At 44.6% G+C, this 26,155-nt stretch overlaps 1 protein-coding gene across 1 annotated transcript; it reads right to left on the bottom strand.

Annotated features, from left to right (window-relative positions):
- Positions 1 to 38: 38 nt before the first annotated feature.
- On the bottom strand, positions 39 to 26,152 carry LOC135345604 (dynein axonemal heavy chain 12-like). Its single transcript, XM_064543019.1, has 62 exons — positions 26,038 to 26,152; positions 25,773 to 25,933; positions 24,913 to 25,030; positions 24,572 to 24,717; positions 24,408 to 24,521; positions 24,170 to 24,325; positions 23,863 to 24,055; positions 23,455 to 23,561; positions 23,301 to 23,400; positions 23,058 to 23,196; positions 22,665 to 22,932; positions 22,034 to 22,295; positions 21,780 to 21,934; positions 21,329 to 21,554; positions 20,874 to 21,074; positions 19,545 to 19,707; positions 19,261 to 19,368; positions 19,035 to 19,204; positions 18,572 to 18,939; positions 18,217 to 18,394; positions 17,776 to 17,931; positions 17,494 to 17,657; positions 17,272 to 17,358; positions 16,935 to 17,223; positions 16,674 to 16,820; positions 16,452 to 16,617; positions 15,817 to 15,932; positions 15,537 to 15,759; positions 14,319 to 14,505; positions 13,772 to 13,964; positions 13,255 to 13,443; positions 13,016 to 13,144; positions 12,627 to 12,931; positions 12,256 to 12,433; positions 11,960 to 12,126; positions 10,789 to 10,981; positions 10,275 to 10,691; positions 9,716 to 10,024; positions 9,053 to 9,214; positions 8,609 to 8,825; positions 8,181 to 8,455; positions 8,022 to 8,126; positions 7,859 to 7,942; positions 7,404 to 7,694; positions 7,175 to 7,315; positions 6,742 to 6,983; positions 6,483 to 6,593; positions 6,175 to 6,357; positions 5,795 to 6,033; positions 5,364 to 5,532; positions 4,656 to 5,021; positions 4,153 to 4,293; positions 3,390 to 4,098; positions 3,109 to 3,249; positions 2,820 to 3,055; positions 2,302 to 2,521; positions 1,886 to 1,990; positions 1,608 to 1,764; positions 1,203 to 1,414; positions 940 to 1,109; positions 406 to 473; positions 39 to 305 (listed from the first exon to the last, which is right to left on the bottom strand). The coding sequence occupies exons 1-62, from the start codon at positions 26,053 to 26,055 to the stop codon at positions 115 to 117; spliced, it is 11,901 nt and encodes a 3,966-aa protein (XP_064399089.1). The 5' UTR covers positions 26,056 to 26,152; the 3' UTR covers positions 39 to 114.
- Between the last annotated feature and the right edge of the window lie 3 nt (positions 26,153 to 26,155).

Genomic DNA, 26,155 nt, shown 5'->3' with positions numbered 1-26,155 from the left:
ATTATAGCTAATTATAATTTATGATTAATTTAATAAAATTATCGTTATTCATAATAATCTCTCATGTATATCATACACAACACAAATAATAGATACAGTTTTAAAAAGTTTCTCTCAATCGTCAAGTTGGCAGAGCAGAGCTGTGCCTCTGAGGACCCAGTATTTGACAGGCTTGTCCGTGGGGAGATGTATGGGCAGCACATAGTTAGTAGAGTGTCCGGTGGTGGAGAGTGTCCCACATCGTGCTGATGTCTTATAGAGGGGACACACGTAGTCGCCCTTGTCCTGGATATCAACCTTCTTAGCTGCAGTGAGAGAGATAGAATAGGGAGTCAATATATACATGCAAGCACAGTGTACAGAGTTACTGTAGCACTACATGTATATGTGCACGTGTGTATGTACCTGGTTTGAGCCAGATGACAGGCATCATATCATACAGGACCTTTGGCTTCTGTTCTGACAGCACACCTCTGTACATGAAGAGAGAAAAGTGGTTCAAACAACTACACACGCACGCATGCACGCACGCACGCACGCACGCACGCACGCACGCACGCACGCACGCACGCACACACACACACACACACACACACACACACACACACACACACACACACACACACACACACACACACACACACACACACACACACACACACACACACACACACACACACACACACACATATGCACAATATACTGTAATTATAGCGCGAAATTTTCGAGGCTTAATTTTTCGCTGTTTTCGTGGGTTAGCAATCCTAATTCCACGAAAATTGTTTTTTTAAATAAATTATCTGCTGTAACGATGCTCTGGTAAGCAGTCAACCCACGAAATGAATTTATTCAACGAAATGCTTTTAGAGGCCATTCCACAAAATTTAAGAGCCTAGAAAATTGTTCACTAATCACTCAAGCCCTGTAGTATCTACTCACCTATCTCTGTCCCATCTTGCCCCATCCAGATAGAGACCGTTGACATGCACACCGTCCACTGGGGGCTCGTCACACTCATCAACACTCAATACCTCAAACTCAAACGCTAACTTGTCTATGGGAATCGTGTACTTGCGGGCAAAGTTCTGCATGGCCCCAGTGAGAAACGCCTATACAGATAAATAGAACAGCAAATGAAATATTGATTATTAGTACGAAATAAACTCTCTATGGTGTTGGGACGTACTAAATGACCTTTGTACCTGAGTGAAGTAGAAACCAGATAGCCAGAATAACGGAGGTTTCCCGCTGTCCATCCAATCCTGTAGGAACTTGATACGTTGCAGGAAGTCACTAATATAAGAGCCCAATGGTTTGAGACTAGGGTAGGAACGTTTGGCCCAGAACTCTGGGACCTTGCCAATAAGTAGAGCAGTGGCTAGTGACTCTAACTCAGCATTCATGACAACCAGTCCTGTATATACACAGAGGAGAGTGGGAAAATAATACAGTGTGTGATATACATGTATGAAGCTGGTACGTAGTTAGGAAAAAGGCTATACAAATTATTGCTGTTACTATTCACAAAACTTGTATCTATGGAAAGGTAATTCTGAGAGCTAGATATATAATGAACACACATGACGCAAGCTCTCAAATGTACGTACCTTTGATGGCCTTTTGCAGGTTAATGAGGGAAGTACGTATGGCCACAGTGAGGCGGTTGAATCGTTCCATCTCCTGAACCAGTACAGTGTTCATGCTCTCCTCGTAGCGTACTGGGTACTTGACCTTTGCTTCCTCAAGGTCAAAGCTCGGGGGGACCTACAGGGTGGGCAATATAGCTAACTACATGTACAGTTATATAGCTCAGTACACTACACTGTATGTACAGTGACAAGATGAGCAGCGTTGCATTTATGAAAGCTTAAGTACTGTGATATACCTTTGAAAGTATATCTGAGGCAATTTCTTTGAGGGCGTCTTCAGTGGCTTTGGCTGATCCTCCGCCACCTTTCTGACTCTGAGTGAGCAGGATGGAGTCAAACAACTGCAGGGGAGGCATGGGAGAGGACAGGTAGTAAGGGGAGGCATGGGAGAGGACAGGTAGTAAGGGGAGGCATGGGAGAGGACAGGTAGTAAGGGGAGGCATGTACACACACACACACATACACTACATACATGTATGTTATTTGCAATCAAATAAGCTATGTTGAATTTGTGAGTTTTAAAATGACAGCCAGGTTACTGTACATCTATACTTTTAATTTCAGAGTTGAAAACACACCATCTAAAAGAGATAATTAGAAAATCTGTCTATGAGAGAGCTCACAGCTATACGTTATAGTATATTGTATGTACCAGTTTTGTTTCCTGTAGTTCTTTAGAGATATCGACATTATCGTCCATCCCAAACACTTCCGGTGCTTGTGCCATAGGGAGCTCACGTATGAACTCTACATAGGTCTCATAGTCACTCTTAGGGGGAGAGTAGTAGTTGCCACTCAATGAGAACTTGTATTTGGGATCAGAAACAATGTCCGTGGTATAGGAATTGGATAAAATGCTGACCAAGCAACGCCTGCAAGAAATGGTACATTATCATGTTATGTCCATGGTAATTAAGAGTATAATTATGGTTATAGAGATGGTCGGTGGTGGTGGTTGGTACTAACCACACTGGTCGGTGGTGGTGGTTGGTACTAACCACACTGGTCGGTGGTGGTGGTTGGTACTAACCACACTGGTCGGTGGTGGTGGTTGGTACTAACCACCTCTTAGGCATAGTTTACTACATATGTACGTAGATAAAAGAGGAAAATTTGTCTAAGATTAAGGATTGAGATAGCCCACCACATAGATGATCATACTAGTCCCACCTGTCCCAGTCATCAGTCACCCTGCCGCCATAGTTACATTGTCCAGTCAGGTAGGAAATAGCATCAAACGGAATATCGGAATATTCGTTGATAAACATCTGCAACTGACGCACACTGATACGAAGGTCAGACTCGTTGAACCCGTACGGAATATTCCATCCAAGGGGTCCAAACTTTCTCCGCTCTTGTACTAAAGCGTGGAAGAAACACAGTCCAAACAACAGCTTCTCCCAGGCCTGTAGAGGGGTTAGAGGTCATTTACTGGCTACGCTATGTTAGTTGTACATACCAGTTCCTTTCCAGGACAGCCTTGAAAGAAGTCAGGGTCCGAGATGGGGTCAGTTAGGTAGGACTGAAGGAGGTTCTGTCTGAGTCCAGTAGGTGGTTCATTGGTCATCTTGACTCCATTCTGTAGCACAGACACTGGGAACTGTGTGTGTGTGGGTGTGTGTGTGTGTGTGTGTGTGTGTGTGTGTGTGTGTGTGTGGGTGTGTGTGTGTGTGTGGATGTACATACTGCCTAAACCAACTACTACTATAAGCCAGCTAGTACACACACACAAGCACTTACCTTATCTGAAGGGTACGATGTCAGCCAGAGCCTAAAGTCAGGGTTGACCTTGTCTGCATTGAACTCCTCACACAATTTCTCCATAGCAGGCATCCATGAGACGGCAAGATGACAGTTTTGTAGCACCACCCAGGACCCATCCTGTATAGCCGCATTGATCAGCTTGGTGGCCACAGGCCCTTGTCCCTGGCCTAGAGATATTGCATTAAACTTCTCCCCAGCAAATCCTTTGTCTTCTGCAAACTTCAGCAAGCCAGCCATTGGGTCTGCTCCAGGAGACAGTACGAATATTAGAGGGATGATGGCGTTCGAATCACTGTAGCTCTTGGCTAAATCAAATGGTGGAGGATCAACAAATTTTTCTCCCAATTTATTTTTTACGAAATTGGTAACAAGAGGTACCACTTTATCAGGACGTAAACATCGTAGGATTATCATTTTCTGAAAGTCTGTTAGTTTATCGCTCCACGGTGCTGGCAGTGACGCTTTATCAGGTTCTTTATCATCGTAATATGTCCTCCAGTCGTTTGTATTCGCTTCAAAACTTGCTCTGAACTTCTTGAAGGCAGGCAAGTCGCACATACGACAGATTTCATCCCACGCTTTATCCGATAGCCAAGCCGGGGCCGGATTAGGTATTTTGTTGTCTAGGCCCACTCCTCCGGTCAAGAAAAACATGAACTCAGTAAAGTCAAGCTCGTTCTTGGCCCTGTGTGGAGAACAATACATGTCATGAGAGCTGTATAGTAATAACATGACTTACTTGAGTAGATTGCAACAAAGTATGAACGAGAATAGAAGTTTGTCTTTTTCAAATAGTGATCGGCACACATTACAGTAGAGGTTGTAGGTGAAGTGCTCAGTGAGATAACGCAATCTCCTGTCCAGATGCTTGGACTTGGTGCTGCAACAACACAACATGAGAATGAACCATCATTGAACGGCCATAACTTTAGTTCCGTTGGTCCAATCACACTAATTTTATGATTTTTCTGAAAGCTTAGAGAGAGGCCATTTAGATGATGTGTCAAAATCAAACGTCTATTTTGGGCCTGTTTTCGACAAAATACCACGGGCTAATAATTATATAGCCCGTGGTCTTCCGAAAATGTGAAATTATGACCTGCTCCAAATGTTCAAATTTGAGCGCATATACCGTTTGTAATCTTGAGCTCCTTCTAAGCTTTCAGAAAATCAAAAAAAAGTTGTACCAGAACTCTAGTTACAGAGCCAACTGTACACATGTACCCACATACTACACTGTACCTGTCAGATATAGAGTTGAGGAAGAGGTTGACAAACCAGGCCAGGGAGTATTGGTACATGGGGTCAATGTTGGGCAGGTCAGTAGTGGAGAAGAACAGCACTGAGCCATGACCAGCCACTGTACGGTAGCCAGCACGCGACTGCTCTATCTTCTTTTCCGTTTCTTCGGCAATTTTTTGTTTCTTGCTGATTTCATTTGATAGAACTTTGCTGGAGTCAAGGATTTGAATTGCTGACTCATCTTCTAGAATATTGCCCTCAGATGATGATAATGTTTCGAGGATTTTGTCTTCAATTTCCTTCAGTTGTTTCTTGTTAGCTGCACTTTGAACAATGAGAGCATTTCGTTCCTCCTCCAGCTCAGGCCTGTGTTGTAGATAAGTACATACAAAGTATCCTTGCCGTATGTGTAACTACATACTAATATATTAATTATGTATGTACCTCCAAAACCAGGCTAATTTCGGAGAAAACACAAAGGCTATAGCCTAAAGCTCACGCTTTTTCTTCAAAAATGGAAAATCTGGGCCGGAAAGCAATCATTGATCTAAACACATCATCTTGTAGCTCTATCAAAGAGCTGATAAATGCACATTTTAGTTGTGAAAATCCCAACTAAAGTTATGGGCAGTCAAAGTAACCTTCAAAAATAGGCTATAATGATACGTAATATCAACTGAGACAGGACAGGACACACATGTAGTGTACCTTTCTTTAGCCACCACAATGCCGAGTAGTTGGTCCTCCAAACCTTCCGGTGTGATCATGAAGTTAAGGAGGGTGACTTTAGTGGAGAGCTCCGGGAGGTAGTGGGGGTTACGTAGCTTTGTGGTTATATATAGACGGAAATCACTCGAATACTCAATGACATTGTCACCTACAGAAGCAACAAAATAATACACAGAGTAATTGAACCGTACCACCCACACACACCCACCCACACCACACAGGGCCTCTGCTTAAGCTGCAGATATTGGTAGCATCCTAAGAGCTACAATGTATTAATTAGTTTGAAATTGGATAATCAGAACACAAATTATGGGCTCTGAAAGATAGCCTACCAAGCCGCTGAATTCCGGAAACATGCTGGATTTATACTAGGGTAATGTATGGCCAGTGCAGCCCACCCACACCCTCACCTAGTTTAATGCACCAGACTCCTCCCTGCTTGAAGGTCTGCTTGAGCAGCAGGGGCTCTAGACTGGGATCCAACTCCTCACCCACATTCTCTATAAGTACTGGATTTCCAAACTGGATACAGTTCTCAAGTGTCCTCATATAGTCGGCCTGTGTGAGCTTGACCACCTGGAGGTTGTTATCACGCTCTGAATTCTTGACCCACTTGTTGGCCTGGCTCTGTGGGTCTATCATCAGTGGCCTGCACCACGGGGGGAAGAGGTGGGGTCAGTATGCATAGCTCGGCTATTTTCTACTGGCCATACATGTAGCACATGATAACAACGCAGTGTGGCAAGACACAGTAATTATAATGTACATGTGTAACACAGAGCACACTTACCATCTCCTGGCATTGTCGACAATGACACCATTATCAATAGAGAAGGTATCTGTTGGCAAGCCAGCGATATTCCAAGCCCTTATCTTGATAGGCTCTCCCAGAGTACGACTGAGACCAAAGTCACCAGAACAGGCCATCCTATGACGCTTGCACACACTGATCCAATCCTTGACACAGTCACCTCTGTGTGTGTGTGTGTGTGAGAGGTCAAGTGGGTACAGCAGGAGGTCAACACACACGGACATGTAGCTAGGCACACAGTAATAATGATGTGGGTATAAGGGTTAGCAAGAGACCTGATTGGTTACCTGAATGCAGATGTAAAGGCTCCCAGATATGCAATGACACCAGAGGCTATGATGACATCTCCTGTTAGGTTGTCATAAGTGGCTTGCAAAGTACGAGCAGCTTCACCCCATCTGATAGTAACAACCATACATTGCATATCAAAACACTGTACCATAAACAAAATAAGTAATAGCCACATGTAATCACTGATATAAACACATCATTAGATAGGCCTTTCAAAGAGCTACAAAATGGGATTTCCCACTGCCAGTACAGTACCTGTCTTTCTCTCCTCCCAGACCTCCGATGAGCTTTTGAGCTCTGTCCAGTTTCTTAGCACATACGTCAACCTGAGTTTCCAGCTCTTCCTTTTCTTTTGTCTTCTCTTCAAAAGCTTGTTTGAGAGCAGCTAGTCGATCCTCCACTTCCTTTAGTTCAGCCCTCTTGGCATTCAGAATAATCATGGTTTCTTTAAGAGAGGTCTGGGCCTCAGCAAGTCTCTCCTTCTTAGGGGCTACCACCTAGTGTGTTGGTATAGAGGGATTATCTTAGGGGCTACCACCTAGTGTGTTGGTATAGAGACTGTACGTATAAGCACATGAAAGGTAATTCTGAGAGTTATTGAATTAGATTTGAAATTGAACACAAATTACAGGCTCTCAAAGATAGTTGAACGGGGGGGGGTTGTGGGTGGGGTCTATATTGGTCGTACCTTTGCTACTCTGTCATAGATTTCCATGGCTTGGACCCATCGACATAAACCCTCGGCTGCTGACGAGGCAGTTCTCACTTTGACAGGATCAAACTCTGGATTAGGTGTGAACTCGGTACGTATCTTCTTCATAATGTGTACCTGAAGTGGTGGAATAATAGCTCTTAGAAACAACCGTACACACCACACACACACGCCCACCCACACACACGCCCACACACATACTTACGGCAATATTATCTTTGTCGTACTCTTTCAAGTTATCCAAGAACTTCATATCACCAAGCAGCCTCTTGGAAGGTCCCCAATAATCCTCCACTTTCTTGCCAGAGCCTGATGGGTCTGGTATCCTGTCAGGCTTGATGTCCCTCATGACACACACGGCAGACATGACCAGCTTGATACCAGAGGGAGGGTTCTTCATAGCCTTGACAATAGTGATGTCTGCTGGCTTGAGTGTGTTGAGTGCAGACAGGGCAGCTTCTAGGGCTGGTATAGCCTCAGCCAAGTCACCCTCACACTATAGGGAGGGAGGGGGATGGTTAAATAACCAACCGTTTCGCTTGAAATAATATTTGAAAGGAAAAAGCAGAAATTAATAATGTTGCTCTAATTGACCTGGCTAGTGGTGGACTTATGGTTGACATAATTATCTATCACTAGAGAATTGTGTTCTAGAGTTACCTCATCTTTGAGAGCTTGAGATTCTGCAGCTTTGGCATTAGCAGCCTCCTCATCTTTCCTCACCACCTTGCTACGAGCCTCAACCTACAAGTGTGTGTGGAGTGGGCAGTGTGTGGTGTGGGTGTATTTAGCAGCCACAACAATTATTGTATTAATAGTTAACCTCAATGTTTTCCTTCTCAATAACGATCATCATCTTGGCATTCTCCTCCTGAGCTGTGACTAGCTTGGGCTGAAGATCTTCCAGCTCTTTTTGCATAGACGATACCTATAGTGACAAGGAGGTTAATCTAACACGGTTAGAACGACAACCATTACTTACCTGTGATGCAGCAAACTTGAGCTTCTCCAGCCCTACTTCATATCTCTTCTTTAGCTTCAGTACCTCCCCCCTCTTGCTGCCTAGGAGTGTCTTGAATGATGATATGAGCTCGAGGTAAGAGGTCGGGGTGACGTAGTTATGGCGGCCCCTCTCATTAAAGAATTGTTCAGACAGTTCTCTAGTGCTCTGATGAAAGTGCTTGCATATTGGGACAGTTGCCGTGCGCTCTTCATCAGTCAGCTCAACCTCTTCCAGGAAGCGATTGGCCACCATTTCTAAATAAAATAAGCAATTACAGTAGCCACGTGCGTATTACACACGTATATATTTCAGCTCAAAACTTCATTTTTTTTATTATGCAGTGTGAGCACATGCGTCCCTGCAGTGTGAGCACATGCGTCCCTGCAGTGTACATGTATAGTCCTTACCTAGAGCATCATCTGGCCATGCCTGGAACCAGTCTATAGTACAGCAATTTATGAGAGAAGGGAACATTCTCATCCTGTTCCGGAAGGTGTCCCCGATGGGACTGAAGGCCAGGATGATGTGCAGGTTCTCACGACAACGATTCACAAAGTAGTTGAAGAGTGACAGCGGAGTGTGCTCAACATCTTTGTTATCAGCCAGAGCAAATGATCGCATCGTCTGCACACACAGGGAGTGGGGGATATTGTATCACTACCAAAGAGCTACTAAATGCATATTTTAATTTTGAAATAGTAACACAAGTTACAAACAGTAGCTCTGAAAACAGGCCTGATGTCAGACAAAAACACCCACTTATGGTTTTTGAAAATGGGAAATTTGAACTCGAAAGCAATCACTGATCTAAGCACACCATGTAGCATGTTGGTGTGGCTAGTTTAGCGTACCTCAATGATCTCTTGCTTCTCATCCAGAGCAAACAGATTAGGGACTTCCCCTGCATTGAGTAGTCCATCCACATCTTCTAGAAATGACTCCTCTTTGATTTGTGAGTCAGTGAGCAGGAACACGGTCGTCTTGCCCTCCTTACCAGCAGCCATGAGAACATTCTATAGGCAAGGAGAGACGGACAAGTATAAGAGCATTGTATGGTTAGCTATAATCAAAGCGATAAGCTGAGCTGAAGTTAGCAAGAATGAATCTAAATGCTTGTGTACGTTTACAAAGATACATGTATAATAGTGTTAAATAGAGCATCTTTGAACGGCCATAACTTTAGTTCTGTTGGTCCAAAAACGTTAATTTTATGATTTTCTGAAATCTTAAGAGAGAGGCCTTTCAAACGATGTGTTAAAATCAAAAGTCTATTTTGGGCCTGTTTTTGACAAAATAGCATGGGCTATTATAGCCCACGGTCTTTTTCCTAAAATAGGAAATTATGGCCTGTTCCAGGTTTGGGATTTGAGCACACCATCTGAACGGGCTCCTTTTAAGCTTTCAGAAAATCAGAAAATTGTTTGAATTTGGAACATCAGGACTCTAGTTACAGAGCCAACTCTAGTACTCAAATGAAGGGGACTTGTGTGCACAGCACAATTAAGCACACCAACCTTGAGGTCATCCTTCCATTCGACTGAACTGTATGCCTTGGTGATCTCAGGCTGAAAGAAATGATAGTCTGCCATAGCCGTGGCTAGCTTGGTGAGGGACTGGCGCCCACTTCCCCCCACTCCCACTAGTAAGCCGTTACCTCCAGGCTGTTTGATGATGCGACAGATACGCGACAAGTGCTCTAGAACATAACGAAATATGACGAGGTTCATAGCGTTCTTGTGTGTCTGGTTGTACTCCTCTAGAGATGTCTCCACAACTGACGTGAGCTCATCCAGTGATTCAACCTCCTCATACAGTTTAGGGTCCTATACAGGCAGGAAGGGAGGGTGGGCAGTACAATGACAGCAACACTGTATATATATATATATATACATGTACGTACGTAGCTAATGTATGGCAGTTGGATAGTAACTAATGTACTAATGTATGTAGCAATTAAGGCCTTAATATACACAATTAGAAAATGATTTTTTATGTACATATTAAACATAATTATACATGTAGAGGGCAGTATTTCATCCGGCAGTATTTCAGTAGCTCTATTAAAGCACTTACCGCATCTGGTTTCATGTAGTCTCCAAACATGAGGGACCTCATATTATCATCAGTGACCTTTGACCCTACTGAGAGATGCTTAAAAACTGTCTGAAAATCGTCCTTGAAATGTTGTTTGACCATTTTCTGCATGAGATCGAACAGCCACTGTCGATCATTGCCATCCACCAGTCTGTCATAATACACACGGTAGACCTCGTGGACCCACAGTCGAATGAACTGCTTCTTGCTCTCAATGGATGGTGACTTGACTAGCAGACAACCGAGCACCACTCTGGCAAAGTCTCGCAAGTTGAAGACATAATGAGATTTAGCTGGTGTGGGTAGCAGTGAGCTCATGGTTGCCTTATACACGTCCAGTGTAGCTGCTACTATCATAGTACCACACGTGAAGTACTCGGGATGAAAGCTTTCCCTCTGTGTGTGTGTGTGTGTGGGTGGGTGTGGATGTGTGTGTGTGTGTGGGTGGGGGGGGGGTAATATCTACAGTAGCCATATGTACATACGTCGGTACCTTGAGATAGAACTGCACTATTGCTGAGAATATTCGTGTCATTGTCTCATCATTGAACTCGTTGATTGAGATGACATTGAAGTGGCGTAGGAATCGTGCTGTTATAGGGTTTCTGCCACCGCCAGGTGGACCCATCGCCGCTAGCAACTGGATATCTGTTAGAGTTAGCTTACTGGTATCCTTCTTGTCATACCTAGTGTGTGCGTGTGTGTGGGTGTGTGTGTGGGTGTGTGTGTGGGTGTGTGTGTGTGTGTGGGTCATTATGATAAACATGAGCCAGAGCTTGTGTACAACCCTGTACACGTCACTTGAAATGCCAACCTTAAGTCAACCAACAGTGTACACAGTGGGACCACACTATAGGCTCTGTACACTAGCTACAGTGTCCACAGTGGGACCACACTATAGGCTCTGTACTAGCTACAGTGTACACAGTGGGACCACACTATAGGCTCTGTACACTAGCTACAGTGCACACAGTGGGACCACACTATAGGCTCTGTACACTAGCTACAGTGCGCACAGTGGGACCACACTATAGGCTCTGTACACTAGCTACAGTGCGCACAGTGGGACCACACTATAGGCTCTGTACACTAGCTACAGTGCGCACAGTGGGACCACACTATAGGCTCTGTACACTAGCTACAGTGCGCACAGTGGGACCACACTATAGGCTCTGTACACTAGCTACAGTGCGCACAGTGGGACCACACTATAGGCTCTGTACACTAGCTACAGTGGACACAGTGGGACCACACTATAGGCTCTGTACACTAGCTACAGTGCGCACAGTGGGACCACACTATAGGCTCTGTACACTAGCTACAGTGCGCACAGTGGGACCACACTATAGGCTCTGTACACTAGCTACAGTGCGCACAGTGGGACCACACTATAGGCTCTGTACACTAGCTACAGTGGACACAGTGGGACCACACTATAGGCTCTGTACACTAGCTACAGTGGACACAGTGGGACCACACTATAGGCTCTGTACACTAGCTACAGTGCACACAGTGGGACCACACTATAGGGTCTGTACACTAGCTACAGTGCACACAGTGGGACCACACTATAGGCTCTGTACACACCGTCTAAGTCAATTAATGTAGCATTTTTTTTGCTTTTAATGTTTATTTCCAGTGACTGTTGACAAGTGTTCCCTCACCATATGCCATGATCAACCAACTGTCTGAGCAGCTCTATGGGTGGCTGTGCTCCGTACACTTCTCTGGCTGGCATGTTCAGATCATCCACGAATATAACACAGCTCTTGCCCAATGGAGGACCAAACACACCCTTGCGCCTCTTGTCCAGCTTGGACATTATCAGGTCCTGCATTGCATCAGTGTGTGTGTGTGTGTGGGGGGGGGGGGCAAGGGTAAAGCACACACAATAGACTTATACATGTAAGTACCAACCACCACCACCGACCAGTTGTGGGCATATCCCTGTACTACTGACCTGTGTTTGCCCTGCTCTTGTTTGAGCGGAGAAGTTGATAACAAGCGGCTGATACCTGTCCTTGTCTATATCATTGAGTAGCTTGTTCTTGACATACACTGTCTTGCCAGTGCCAGTGGGACCCACAAACAGTAGAGATCTCCCGTGCCGAATCATGACATCCATCAGATATGTGTACCTATATATACGAGAGGGCAATGGTTGGTATCCTCAGGCAACCTGTAGTTACTGGGAACACACTCAAGTGAGATATAACTGAATGCTTACGTACAACTTTATTCTGCAAGGTCCAATTCTCAAACTAAACAGCTGAATATGATACATTGTGTCCTAGGATATGCCTAAGTATACCAGTGTTCTAGCACATGTACCGGGCAGTGTCCATGGTGGGGACTATGATGTCACTGAGTCTCTTGATATTGGGGTCAACAGTTTTGTCTTTGATAAGGTCCAACCAAGGTGTCCATTTCCCGCGACCTTTGAACTCAAACAGGTAATCGTATACATGTCCCTCAGGTGGTATGGGACAATCAACTTTTCCAATTAGTGGTGGAATATCAGGGGCACCCTCAGACTTCCCCGTCATCAGTACACGAAGGAAATCATCAAATTTAACATGTGAGTCTTTATCACACGTAGCGCCAACCGACCAGACTAGAGAGAATAGGAATCCACTCTGTGTATATGGAATATTAGAAAGTTCCTATAATTAGATATCCCTGCACGAATGTACGAACATTAAATTGTTGATGTGACTCACCACAATCCATATTTTGAGCGCCTTGTTTTCCTTTGCTGCCTTCTCTGTCGGCACAGCATCAGTAACAAGCATTTCAAACAAGTACATGAGTGAGCGTGTGAGGTTGCTCTCACTGGTGGCCACTAGCTCCTAGGGAGGAAGGGATCGTCATGTCATACAAATACTGGAATAGATTTTTATTTTTGCGAAACGAACACTCGCAAAACATTCTAGTGATCACAGTAGACACACACATGTACCTTCAGCTTCTTCCTGACAAGTGTGAGAGCTGGTTGTACTAGCCAATCAAACAGAGCCACCACTAGTTTTCCCATCTCCCCCTGACCTAGCCAGGCTGGCAGTGAGGCTAGCCAGGACTGGAACAGTGGGTCCCAACCAAACGCAGATGGCTCAAGATAGATCATACCACACCTACTAACTGTGGCAGGCTGCATGGAGGGAACAATGAAACCAATGAGAGTTACGATGATCTAATATACAACTGATTATCTGAAAGGTTGGAAGGACTCCGTTCAGATTTTGAAACTGGCCATTAATTTCCCATTTTTGAAAATACCATAGATTATGATATTCCGTCAAAAACAGACTTTTAATTTTAACTAAAAGGCCTCTCTCTAAGCTTTCAGAAAATCCTGACCAACGGAACTAAAGTTATGGCCATTCAAAGATGCTTTTTTTATCACTATAAATAGGCCAGGATATAGACCAAGGATTCATCCTTGCTCACAACTAAACAGACAATACAGTCAGACTCACTGAGGCTTGTGACAGATCATCTGCCTCGAAGATGAGGTTCATACAGTTGCTCATTTGAATGATCTCCCCCGACATGAGACACAGCTTCTTGTTGTCATCCAGTACAGTGTTCATGGACTCTATCCACAGAGTGTCTATAGGACCATCAAACACCACCCACTTACGATCATCGTTTTGTGCAGATGCGAACTCCCTACACACACACACAGAGTAAATGTTTATAAGCACTGATCAAATACCACTCGTACAAATGTAGCTATCAAAAAGGCTGAAATTCGGCAGAAATCGCAAAGCTACATTAGGCCTTTGCTTTTGCAATTGCTAGAGTTAGACTAATTACCGAACTTGTACATCTAAGCACACCATTGGAAAGATAATTCTGAGAGCTATTGAATGCAGTTTTGAAATTGGACAATCTGAACACAAGTTACGGGCTCTCAAAGATAGCTGCCAAAACAGCTGAATTTCTCAAAAGCGCAAGGCTATAGCCTTTGCTTTTGTTTAAATAGAGCCATAGATTTGCACACTGTACGTTGCTTTGGCTCACCTGAATGTGTTGGCTACCACACCGTCAGTCCACTCATGTGACACAGGGTCAAACTGACCAAACAGTTGGCCCATAGTGACAGCCTTGGGGTTGATGACTCTATAACCTGTCTTGTTCTCTTCCATCTGCCCCCTCTCATTGAGTAGTGTGAGTGTGTCAGCCAGTACCTCCAGGACCTTGGTCTTGCCTGTGTTGTGTGTGTGTGTGTGTGTGTGTGTGTGTGTGCGCGCGTGTGTGTGTGTGTGTGTGTGTGCATGTGTGGGGGTGGGGGAATAGTTAAACACACACCGTAACACAAGGAGGGAGTATAGCGAATAAAAAACTTAAATGATGCGGGGATCTTCGAACGGCCATAACTTTAGTTACGTTGATCTAATTTCAAATTTTGGGGGATTTTCTAAAAGCTAGGAATGAGACCTTTCAAATGATATGTTTTAATCCCAAAATTTCGTCCGGGCCCTAATTTGTCATTTTTCGGCCTCAGACCATGGGCTATAATCCATGGTATCGCCAAATTGGCAAATACTTTTATCTCTCAAATATGAACTTTGATGACACCATTTGAAAGGTCTTTTTCTAAGCTTTCAGAAAAGCATGAAATTTTTGACTTTGGATCCACAGAATTCAAGTTATGGCAGCTGAAAGAGATTGATTATACGGAGGGGGTAGGAGTGTAGTTGAACATCTTCCAACGGCCATAACTTGAGTACAGTTGATCCAATGCCAAAAATTTTATGATTTTCTGAAAGCTTAGAAAAAAACCTTTCAAATGATGTATTTAAATCCAAAATTTCGTCCGGGCCCTAATTTGTCATTTTTCGGCCTCAGACCATGGGCTATAATCCATGGTATCGCCAAATTGGCAAATACTTTTATCTCTCAAATATGAACTTTGATGACACCATTTGAAAGGTCTTTTTCTAAGCTTTCAGAAAAGCATGAAATTTTTGACTTTGGATCCACAGAATTCAAGTTATGGCAGCTGAAAGAGATTGATTAAACGGAGGGGGTGGGGTGTAGTTGAACATCTTTCAACGGCCATAACTTGAGTACAGTTGATCCAATGTCAAAAATTGTGATGACACCATTTGAAAGGTCTCTTTCTAAGCTTTCAGAAAATCATAAAATCGTTGAAATTGGATCAACAGAACACAAGTTATGGCCCTTAGTGTCTCACAGCTATACACATGTACACTGTACAGTATGAGATCTCATTACCTGCAAAGGGTCCACCCACCAGCATGAACCCGTGACGCACAATCATCATCTCATAGGTCTGGATCATCTTCTGCATGAAGAACTCTGTACCCTGGAGGTTCTTGCGTGCTACCACTGTGTATGCTGCATCAAGCAGCTCATCGTACTCTGGTTTAGGCAGTTTGACCCCGGGGAAGAGGTCAGATATGATGCCCTCGAATAGTGGGACATCAGGTGATAAAAACTGGAGGAGGGGAGGATAATATAAACAGACCTCCTAAGGCTTCTCCTAGTACCATACCTTGGGTAGGTTGACGTCCATGATGGATCTGAGCAGTAGCACGTCTTCATGTTCATTAGGGTACTTCAGTTTCAGGTTACCGGCTGCCACCAACACTGACTTGACAGCACGCATGCCTACAGTGTACAATGAACAATGAATGAGTAGGTCGAGTGTACAGTGGTACAATACAGGCTCTCAAAAATAGCTACCAAAATGGCTGAATTTCAAAAAAGCACATGTATTATAATTATAGCCTTTGTTAATTTCGACTTATTACAAAACTTGCATCTAAAGATTAGGGTTAATACAGTACAGTACAGTGCAGTGCAGTACAGTACAGTGCAGTGCAGTACAGTACAGTGCAGTACAGTACAGTGCAGTGCAGTGCAGTACAGTACAGTACAGTACAGTACAGTACAGTGCAGTACAGTACAGTGCAGTGCAGTACAGTACAGTACAGTACAGTACAGTACAGTACAGTGCAGTGCAGTACAGTACAGTACAGTACAGCACAGTGCAGTGCAGTGCAGTGCAGTACAGTGCAGTGCAGTACAGTACAGTACAGTACAGTACAGTACAGTACAGCACAGTGCAGTGCAGTGCAGTGCAGTACAGCACAGCACAGTACAGTCTAGTACAGTGGTTGTACCTACCGTAGTCATAATGGAATTGGCTGGAGAGTTGCTCTGAACAGAGTCGATAGGTCATGACAATCTTGACGGCCAGATTACGAGCATCCACAAAACCATAGGAGTAGAGAGAGATCTCTCCAATCATGGCATAGTCCGGCACCATCATGGCCACTGTACGAAACAATACCTAGAGAGAGAAATATTGAAATGCAGAGGCTATAAATAGAAAGTACCAATAGTTACCTTGAGGTTGTCGGGTAGTTCAGAGCGGCCAGCATAACCTGGGTTCATGGTGATGCAGACAAAGCACGATGGACGCAGGTTCAGAGTAGTGCCCTCAAATACAAATGTCTTTAAATGAGCTTTCACTGCTCTCAGGATGGACAATATCTATAAAGAGATAATAATATATGAAATTAAACTTTGAATGGCCATAATTAAAACACCCCCCCCCCCCACACACACACACACACACACACACACACACACACACACACACTGTACCTGCTGTGCTATCACGGATAACACCTCGAGCTCAATCCTATTAAACTCATCGAAACAAGCCCAAGCTCCAGCACTAGCCAGACCCTTGAAGAACTTGCCCATGGCCAGATAATCGAGACCATCAGAACAGTTGAACACGACACACTGAACTGCAAGAGCTTTGGCCAAATCTTTAACAGTCTCTGTTTTACCAGTCCCAGCTGGTCCTTCTGGAGCTCCTCCCAGGTTGAGGTGGAAGGCCCCCATCAGTGTACGGTAGCAGCGATCAGTGAGGGGCGTGATGACCAGCCTGTGTGTGAGGTGTGGATATGTGTGTGTGTGGGCGTGGGTGGCTTACCGTCCTGTATTTCCAAGATATTCATTCTGATACTTGACAGTTGCGTTGATAATCCTGGCAATAGTTTCATCTTCCTCCCAATAATACCTGCACACACGTACACACATGTATAGAGTCAACAGCCACACACCCACACCATCCTCACACCACACACACACCCATACCACCCTCACGCTACATACCCTCACGCTACACACCCACACCACACACACTATAGTATACCTTAACTGACAGAGCCAGTTGAAGTCGTTCTCAGAACTGACACTCTTGTTGACGAGATCTTCCAGTACATCTTTAGCATGTACATCGATGACCACCAGAGCTCCCAGAGTCACTCTAGTCTGCTTGGGTAACTTGCCACGCACCAACTCAACAATATCACCAAGCTATGCAGTATGTGTGTGTGTGTGGGGGGGGAGGGGGTGATTTTACATCGGGTAAAGATCAACAGTTATAAAAGCTGAAAACGAGTAAAGTCTTAATACAAGTAACTATAATGTATACCTGACTCTTGAGTTTCTCATGATAATCCTTGAGTCCCTGTGACCCACTGCGAATAGCTTCATGAACCTCTGCTGTCCAGTAGATCTGACTCACGCATATGACCACCTGCCCGGGCCACTCACGTACCCACTGTATGCGCGAGTCCACAGCATAGGCCTGGAGGGAGGGGGGGGGGGGGGGTCAGTGCACAGTACAAGGGTCAGATAACATAATGCTATAGGTGAAGAGATAACTTTGTGGGCCCATAACTTATGTTAAGAACGTCCAATTTCAAAGCTAAAATGTGTATTTAGTACATGTAGCTTTTGGTTGCTACAGTATGGTGTGCTAGACGCTTACTCTAGTGACATAAACAATCTGCCGAACAACAATACAAGATGAATATAATGTATACACATGCTTAGTTATAGTTATCGTTATCATTATTATTCAGCCACTCACATCCCTGGCTTGTTCAACTACATCCCTGATGGACAGGGTCATGACATCCTGTACTTGTAGCAGCCATTTCTCCACCGCCCCTCTGGCAGCACTGGTGGATATGGCCTCACTAAAGGTCACCTTTTCCCCCTCACTACTGAACATTGCCAGTATGTCCAGAGATTCAGTGAACTCAAGTCTGCACAAAAACACAGGAAAGTACATTTTTTGGGAGATAAAATTACAACTCTCAAAGATAGCTGCCAAAACAGCTGAAAAAGCTAATACAATTGCTTATGTACATGTATAATTATACGTAGTACAAGAAGCTGTAAAGCACATCATTGATACAATAGCTAGCGTTTTGTGTACTTACTTTGCAATTCCCTCAAAGCATTTCTTGAGATGTGGTTGAACACGTGATGGGTCTTTAGTCTCTGACAGTATCTCTAGCATTTCATCATTAGACAAGAAAAAGAATCGCGGGAAAAACAGTCTCTTCTTCTCCAAATAAGCATTGAGCCCCTTCATGATCTGATCCAGGAGACTATTAGATCCTTGCAGCTTCTCAAACATGCCAGGTAATGAAGTGGCTGCCAGGACCTTTGGATTCTTGACAGTGTGTTTCATAATGTCCTTCCAGGTTTTGTCAACTTGTCCAAATAGTCTGCCCTCTTCCGGCATTTGCTGGAGGATGTCTTCAGAGGAGAATATAGGCTCTAGGTATAACCACTGGGCTTGAACCTTATGAGGGGGGGGGGGGGGGTCAGATTGCATATTAGAGCAGGCCAGTAGCACACACACACCACCACCAATCCACACACATAAGGTTGACGTACCTTTAACCACTCATCGATAGTGTCCTGCATTTTGAGGAGTCTCTCTTCCCAGGCTTTAATACGATCCTCAAATGGTTTAATGAAGGGAGAGCCCCTCATCGTCTGTGTCTTAACAATCTGGTCATCCAGGTTAGTCTGAATATCATCCACAGAGGTCAGTATAGACACGCCTACATGTACGAGCGAAAGGGGTGTGGTTACATGACTCGGAGGGGTGTGGTCTCACCAGTGTCCCTGTACAGTGTAGTGTTGAATGTGATGGGGTCCCAATCATCCTCCATCCTCTGCATGGCCTTCTCCAGAGAGAACTCTTTACTAGCAGAGCCACTGATCCCTACAGTGTGTGTGTGTGTGGGTGCATGGTGTGTGTGTGTGTGGGGTGGTGTGTGTGTGTGTGGGGTGGTGTGGTGTGTGGGTGTGTGTGGGGGTGGTGTGTGGGGTGGTGGTTAGCATGTGCACTGTGTATATTTACAGACTGGTATAATGATAACACTGCTGTTGGTTGTGTACCTTCAAACTCATCGAAATGTGATTCCAAATTGTGCTTGAGCATTTTCCTGAGGGAGGTGCCAGAGTCTGGAGTGATGTTGAATCCTGCTATCTCATTCATCTGCTCCCAGTGACGACCCCTGAGTCCAGGGTTGCATAGGAGATGGACAATAGGCAGGTTCTCCTGATCAGCCATCAACACAAGTCAATACATAAGTGTTGATTATTTAAAAGGGCTCTTTCTACTAGATTTCAGAAAACTAACAAATCATTGAAATGTATACACCAACAGGTACTACTAGCCAGCTACACCAACAGGTACTACTAGCCAGCTACACCAACAGGTACTACTAGCCAGCTACACCAACAGGTACTACTAGCCAGCTACACCAACAGGTACTACTAGCCAGCTACACCAACAGGTACTACTAGCCAGCTACACCAACAGGTACTACTAGCCAGCTACACCAACAGCTACTACTAGCCAGCTACACCAACAGGTACTACTAGCCAGCTACACCAACAGCTACTACTAGCCAGCTACACCAACAGCTACTACTAGCCAGCTACACCAACAGGTACTACTAGCCAGCTACACCAACAGGTACTACTAGCCAGCTACACCAACAGCTACTACTAGCCAGCTACACCAACAGCTACTACTAGCCAGCTACACCAACAGGTACTACTAGCCAGCTACACCAACAGGTACTACTAGCCAGCTACACCAACAGGTACTACTAGCCAGCTACACCAACAGCTACTACTAGCCAGCTACACAAAGGGTACTACTAGCCAGCTACACCAACAGCTACTACTAGCCAGCTACACCAACAGGTACTACTAGCCAGCTACACCAACAGCTACTACTAGCCAGCTACACCAACAGCTACTACTAGCCAGCTACACCAACAGCTACTACTAGCCAGCTACACCAACAGCTACTACTAGCCAGCTACACCAACAGCTACTACTAGCCAGCTACACCAACAGCTACTACTAGCCAGCTACACCAACAGCTACTACTAGCCAGCTACACCAACAGCTACTACTAGCCAGCTACACCAACAGCTACTACTAGCCAGCTACACCAACAGCTACTACTAGCCAGCTACACCAACAGCTACTACTAGCCAGCTACACCAACAGCTACTACTAGCCAGCTACACCAACAGCTACTACTAGCCAGCTACACCAACAGCTACTACTAGCCAGCTACACCAACAGCTACTACTAGCCAGCTACACCAACAGCTACTACTAGCCAGCTACACCAACAGGTACTACTAGCCAGCTACACCAACAGCTACTACTAGCCAGCTACACCAACAGCTACTACTAGCCAGCTGACCTTGAATTGCTTGATCTGGTCTTGGATGGATTGAGATATTTTAACAGGAGCAAACTCGTCCTGCTGTGGCTCCTCAACATGACCTTTGACCCCACCTCCGAGGTTATCGCCGGCTGCTCTCTCCCTCTCCTTGGTGAGTTGCTTAGCCTTGGCATTGAACGTCTTGTACAGCTTGTACATCTCACGTCCAAACTCCTCCACCTTACATACACATCAAGTGTGTACATATCATCACTTGTACTAGTACAGTAACACTGCATGTATAAGCACTGTACATGTTCATCTATTACCGGCTATAAATGTGAGCTAGGAAATACTTTCTAGGGGTCTAGTTTACTCCATAATACGCCTGGCTATTATAAAAGAGGCACATTTTTTAACTGTGTGTTGAATTAATAAAGATTGGGGGTTGAAAATAGCCACCACTTGTCACTATACAGAGAGTGTCAACTCACTTCAGCTTGAGTGTCTTCAGCATTGAGCTCGAGGAATGATCCATCCATGAACTTCTTCTCTGCCTTCTGCCACTTGAATACGGTGGTGAACAAACGAAGGTAGGGGTCCAGTTGAGAGAGGATGCCATCAATCTGTGGGTAGGTGGTGGGGGTCCATTTGAAGAGCTCTTCTTCCTTGTTGATCTGCAGTGTCTGGTCAGATAACTCCCCAAGCCGTTTCTGTACTCTGCAGATTAAAGATAAACATATGTAACACAATAATTATATAGTTCGTAAAAATTACACAAAGAGTTTGCGACGATGGTATTGATTGTTCATAACTTGTGTCAATTTCAAAGTTAAAATATGCATTTAGTAGCTCTTTGATCAGTGATACAATAATTATGGTGTGTTGATCAGTGATTCCCCCCGTGCACATGTCAGGGGGAGGTATACTATCAGGAGTGCTTACCCAGCTATCTCCTTGCAATACTGGGTCATGAGTGAGAGGTCAGAGTACTCTGAAAACTCTTCCACACGACGGTGGCACTTCTCTATCTCAATCAAAACCTTTTCCTGTTTCTCCGTTAGCTCCTTTTCACCCTTAACCTTTGAACTCTGAACTATCTGCACGGGAAACACATACGCAACATAGCAATTAAAAATACAACCAATACAATTATATCGAAAAGGATAATTATAGGGACTAGGGGGACTGTACTGTACCTGTTCATTTTCTTGGAAGACTGGGCTGATACCTTTGGGCCAGAGTAGAGTGCTCTTATTCAGGTCCATGTTCTCAGCCGTGAAGGTGTGTACGTCCAATAGATAGGTTAGCCTCTTGAGGGACTCACTGACATCTTGTTGCAGCTCTACCATCATACCGTCTCTAGCTGCCTCCATGTAGGCTATCAGGTCTATCATGTCACGTGAATCATCAGGGACTGTCAGAGCCTTGGAGCGAAAGCTCTCATAGTCTGAACAAATCCTGTGAAGGCAGTATAATTACACACTGTTACGTATAGTGCGCAGCATGAAGCATCTTTGAATGGCCACAATTTTAGTTCTGTTGGTCATATTTTATGATTTCTTGAAAGCTTACATCGAATTCATTAAGATGGTGTCATAAAATCAAAAGTCAATTTTGGGCCTGTTTTGTTATAATACCATAATTATGGGGGAAAATTATGGCCCGTTCCAAATTTGAGATTTGAGCATACCATCTGAACAAACTCCTTCCAAGCTTTCAGAAAATCATAAAATCGTTGAAGAAATTGGACCACCAGAACTCTAGTTACAAAGCTGATTCTTGTATTTCGAAATGCCGAGGATTGACCTACACTGTACACGTGCGTACCTGGTGTTATCATCGAGGTGTTTCTGAGCCAATGCTTGTATGAGAGTGTTGGCAAACTTGTTAGCAACAGTACAGAGACCGTGCTTGATGTCAGTACAGTCCAGCTGGAACATGTCAAACCACACAGTGTCACTGCAGCCAGATATCACAGCAGTTGTTTCTCTGAAGCTAGTAATGAGATCCTGGTACTCTGACAGGGGGTGGTCAGTGGAGAGGAAGTCAGTTACCATTGTCTCAGTGTCGCTGCTGATTAGGAAGTCATACTTCCCTGTGTGTGGGTGGTGTGTGGGTGGGTGTGTGTGGTGTGTGGGTGGGTGTGTGTGTGGTGTGTGTGCGTGTGGGGTATAGAATAGCAGTCAACTGCCAAAAATTACTTAAATCAATCTTACTTACTGAATGTATGGAGATGGTCTAGTGGTCCCTGGAGGTTTCTAACAAGGTCTTGTTTGAGTTGACCCCTGACAGAGTTCAACACTCCTTGCTCAACATCCACTCGTATACAAGCACAAGGGTTAGCTCCAGACAACCAGGACTGTGTGTGTGGGTGGTGTGTGTGTGTGTGTGTGTGTGTGTGGGTGTGTGTGTGTGTGTGTGTGTGTGGTGTGTGTGTGGGTGTGTGTGTGTGTGCACACATACCTTGATGTTGGGCACATTACTGAGTGCTCCTGCTAATGTCTCCACTGGACAGAGCACTGCAGACTCTAACTCAGCCAGTGATGGGAAGAACTCCATACAACTGCACACACACAGAGCCAGTAAATACACAGAGCTGTCTACACAAGGCAACTACCTGTTCTCCAGACAAAGGTGCAGTTTAAAGCAAGGCACACATCCGATGGTCTCCTGGTTGTACAGAGACAGGTAATGGAGGATGGACCTCGTCAGTAGGTCTCGCAGCTACACAAGGTAAAGGGGGAGGGGCACTGTAACTGGACAAGACTATAATGCTCTGTACATGTACACAGGGTGTGCCCATACACAGGGTGTGCCCATACACAGGGTGTGCCCAGAGTGTTCAGAAGTGGTGGCTATTTCAATCCTCAATCTCAACACAAATTTGCCGACGTATCTTATAGCCTAAACTAATGCCTAAGAGGTTATTTTTTGTCTAGAGGTGGTTAGTACCAACCACCACCACTGACCAGTGTGGGCACACCCCTGCAGTGTGCATGTCCTCAGCTATCAGGTATTGGCTGACCTGGTTGGCTATCAGTGTTGAGACACACTCATACAAGCGTGACCTTGATGGTCCACTAACAAGAGCCTTATCTCCAGTGAACATGGCCGTGACTTGAGGGAACCAACCAGTCATCAGCCGATCTTCATTCTTCTCACAGCTATTCTCAACTAAGAGTGTACGGAAATGGTCCACATCCACTGAACCTCCAGACCTAGGAACACCATATTGTAGCATATTAAATGCACGATATTCGTAACAGAAGTTATGGACAATCAAAGTTAGCTACGAAAATATACATAATATACTACATTGAGAGTGTAGTTACCTAACGTGTGCCAGGTCTAGCAGCAGTGAGGAGCGATGCTTGTCCCAGAGTCCCAGTATAGCAGACATGACCGGATGTGTTGTGTGCAATGAAGCAGAGAGAGCTGCTCTATTGGCATCATACCTCTCACGCCAGGGGGTAGAATAGTCCAGGCCCCTGCCATCAAGACCTCGTTAATACAACAATACAGTACTAGCTATTAGATCAATACAGTCACTGGCTAATGAGAGGGGCTTACTCTGGCTCCCTACATAGGCCTGCCTCAGGGTCCATGCCTCGCAATGAAGGCTTGAGCAGGGTCATGCGTATGGTCGTTTTACGTATGGTCTCTTCATACTCATTTTTGACCTCTCTGCATAAAAACAGCAAAATAGTTAATATATATAATGGTTATCCGCCCACCTGTGTAGCTGTGGTAAAAGTGGAGCTGTGAGGGTGGAGGTAACTAACGACGAGGAGAGCTTCCCCAGGATATTGACCCACACCTCAGCTGGCATAGGGGTCACGGGTCCAGAAGCCACACACTTACGCAGGTACTCATAGTTGAGCTGCAACAAGGACAATGAGATACTGTGCAGCTTTGAAATTGGGCAATCTGAACACAAATTACAGGCTCTACCAAAACAGCTGAATATCGGATAAATTACGGTCCAAATTCAACTATTTTCTGATTTTCTGAAAGCTTAGAAGGAGCTCTTTCAGATGGTGTGCTCAACTCTCAAGGCTTGTTGGAATGTACTCACTTTGATAGCTCTCTCCTCACTCATCATCTGTTGAGGTACAGGAGGTTCATTCCTAACTGGAGGATGGCGTCTGTTGGCCTGGGCAGTGGACAGGAGACTATCCACTGCACGGTCCTCACTGGAAATAAAGTATGTACAAGTGGGGTTAGGGTTATCATTTATTATTCGTATTCTAAATTCATACAGCTTAAAATACAACTCAAAATGGTGAGATAAACCATAGATTGAAGAGTTAGAGGGATAGGAAACGGTTTGTATCTCGAGTAACATCCGCGCTACGGTGCGGTTTAATCGAGGCCATCACAACAATATCTATTTCTACACTCAGTGCATAATAAACTACAAGTAACTGTGCTTAGTCCGTGCAACTCACTTATATTTCAAGGTCTATACCTATTGTAGTAGTCATAACCAGCACGCTTACACGTTACATGTTCCAATAGCTCTAAAACAGCCTTGGGAACATATAACTTTATTGGAAAGTCTCTTTTTACTGGGTGTGGTCAGTCATTAGCAAGTACTACACGTGGCTCATGGACTAGGCGTGTTTTAAGTTGCTGAAAGAGATTATGTCTCGAGGAAACACAGCTTTGGGAGTTACCCGGCAAAAGTGTGCTTAATAGCCTCGTTCATAGGGCGTAGCGCGGATAATTTTCGAGGCTCCACTGCAGATTCAATGTAAAATCATCACGTGCACCACTCCGTTTCCTATCCCTCTCTCTTCAATCTATGGATAAACGTAACCTACTGCGGATAAAATAATTCACAGTATAATTTTTCGGATTTCCTAATACGAAACTTTGGACCACACGAAAATCCCCCGCTACATTTATACGATATTGTATTAAACGTCAACTCACATAAGTCCCAGTACACTTTTCTGTGTTTGTTGGGATCGTCTGTACTTGTATAGCGTGGTCCCCTCATACTTGAGCAGGTCAGTTCTCTTGTGTTTGGATCCAGGAGGGACGGATAATGGAGGCAGACGAGGCACAGAGGACCCACTATCTCGATGCAGGAGCTGGTAGGTAAAGATCGTCAAAACAATTTGTGTTTGTTTTGTTTTGGTAGTTACATTGTTTACAAGCGCTTAAGCATACGTGTACTGTATTGCGGATCTCTTACCTTCTCGCTGGTGGCCATTTCACATGTTTTTATTTCTTTATACAGTTTCTTTACAGCATGCAGCTTAGTACATCAAAGAAACAAAAGGGTCAAGCAAAAACATGGAAGTAACCATAGA

Source organism: Halichondria panicea, chromosome 12 (assembly GCF_963675165.1).
Source record: "Halichondria panicea chromosome 12, odHalPani1.1, whole genome shotgun sequence".
NCBI classification, from domain to species: Eukaryota; Metazoa; Porifera; class Demospongiae; order Suberitida; family Halichondriidae; genus Halichondria; species Halichondria panicea.
Note: the sequence above shows the minus strand (reverse complement) of the source record. Positions and strands in the feature narration are given on the sequence as shown.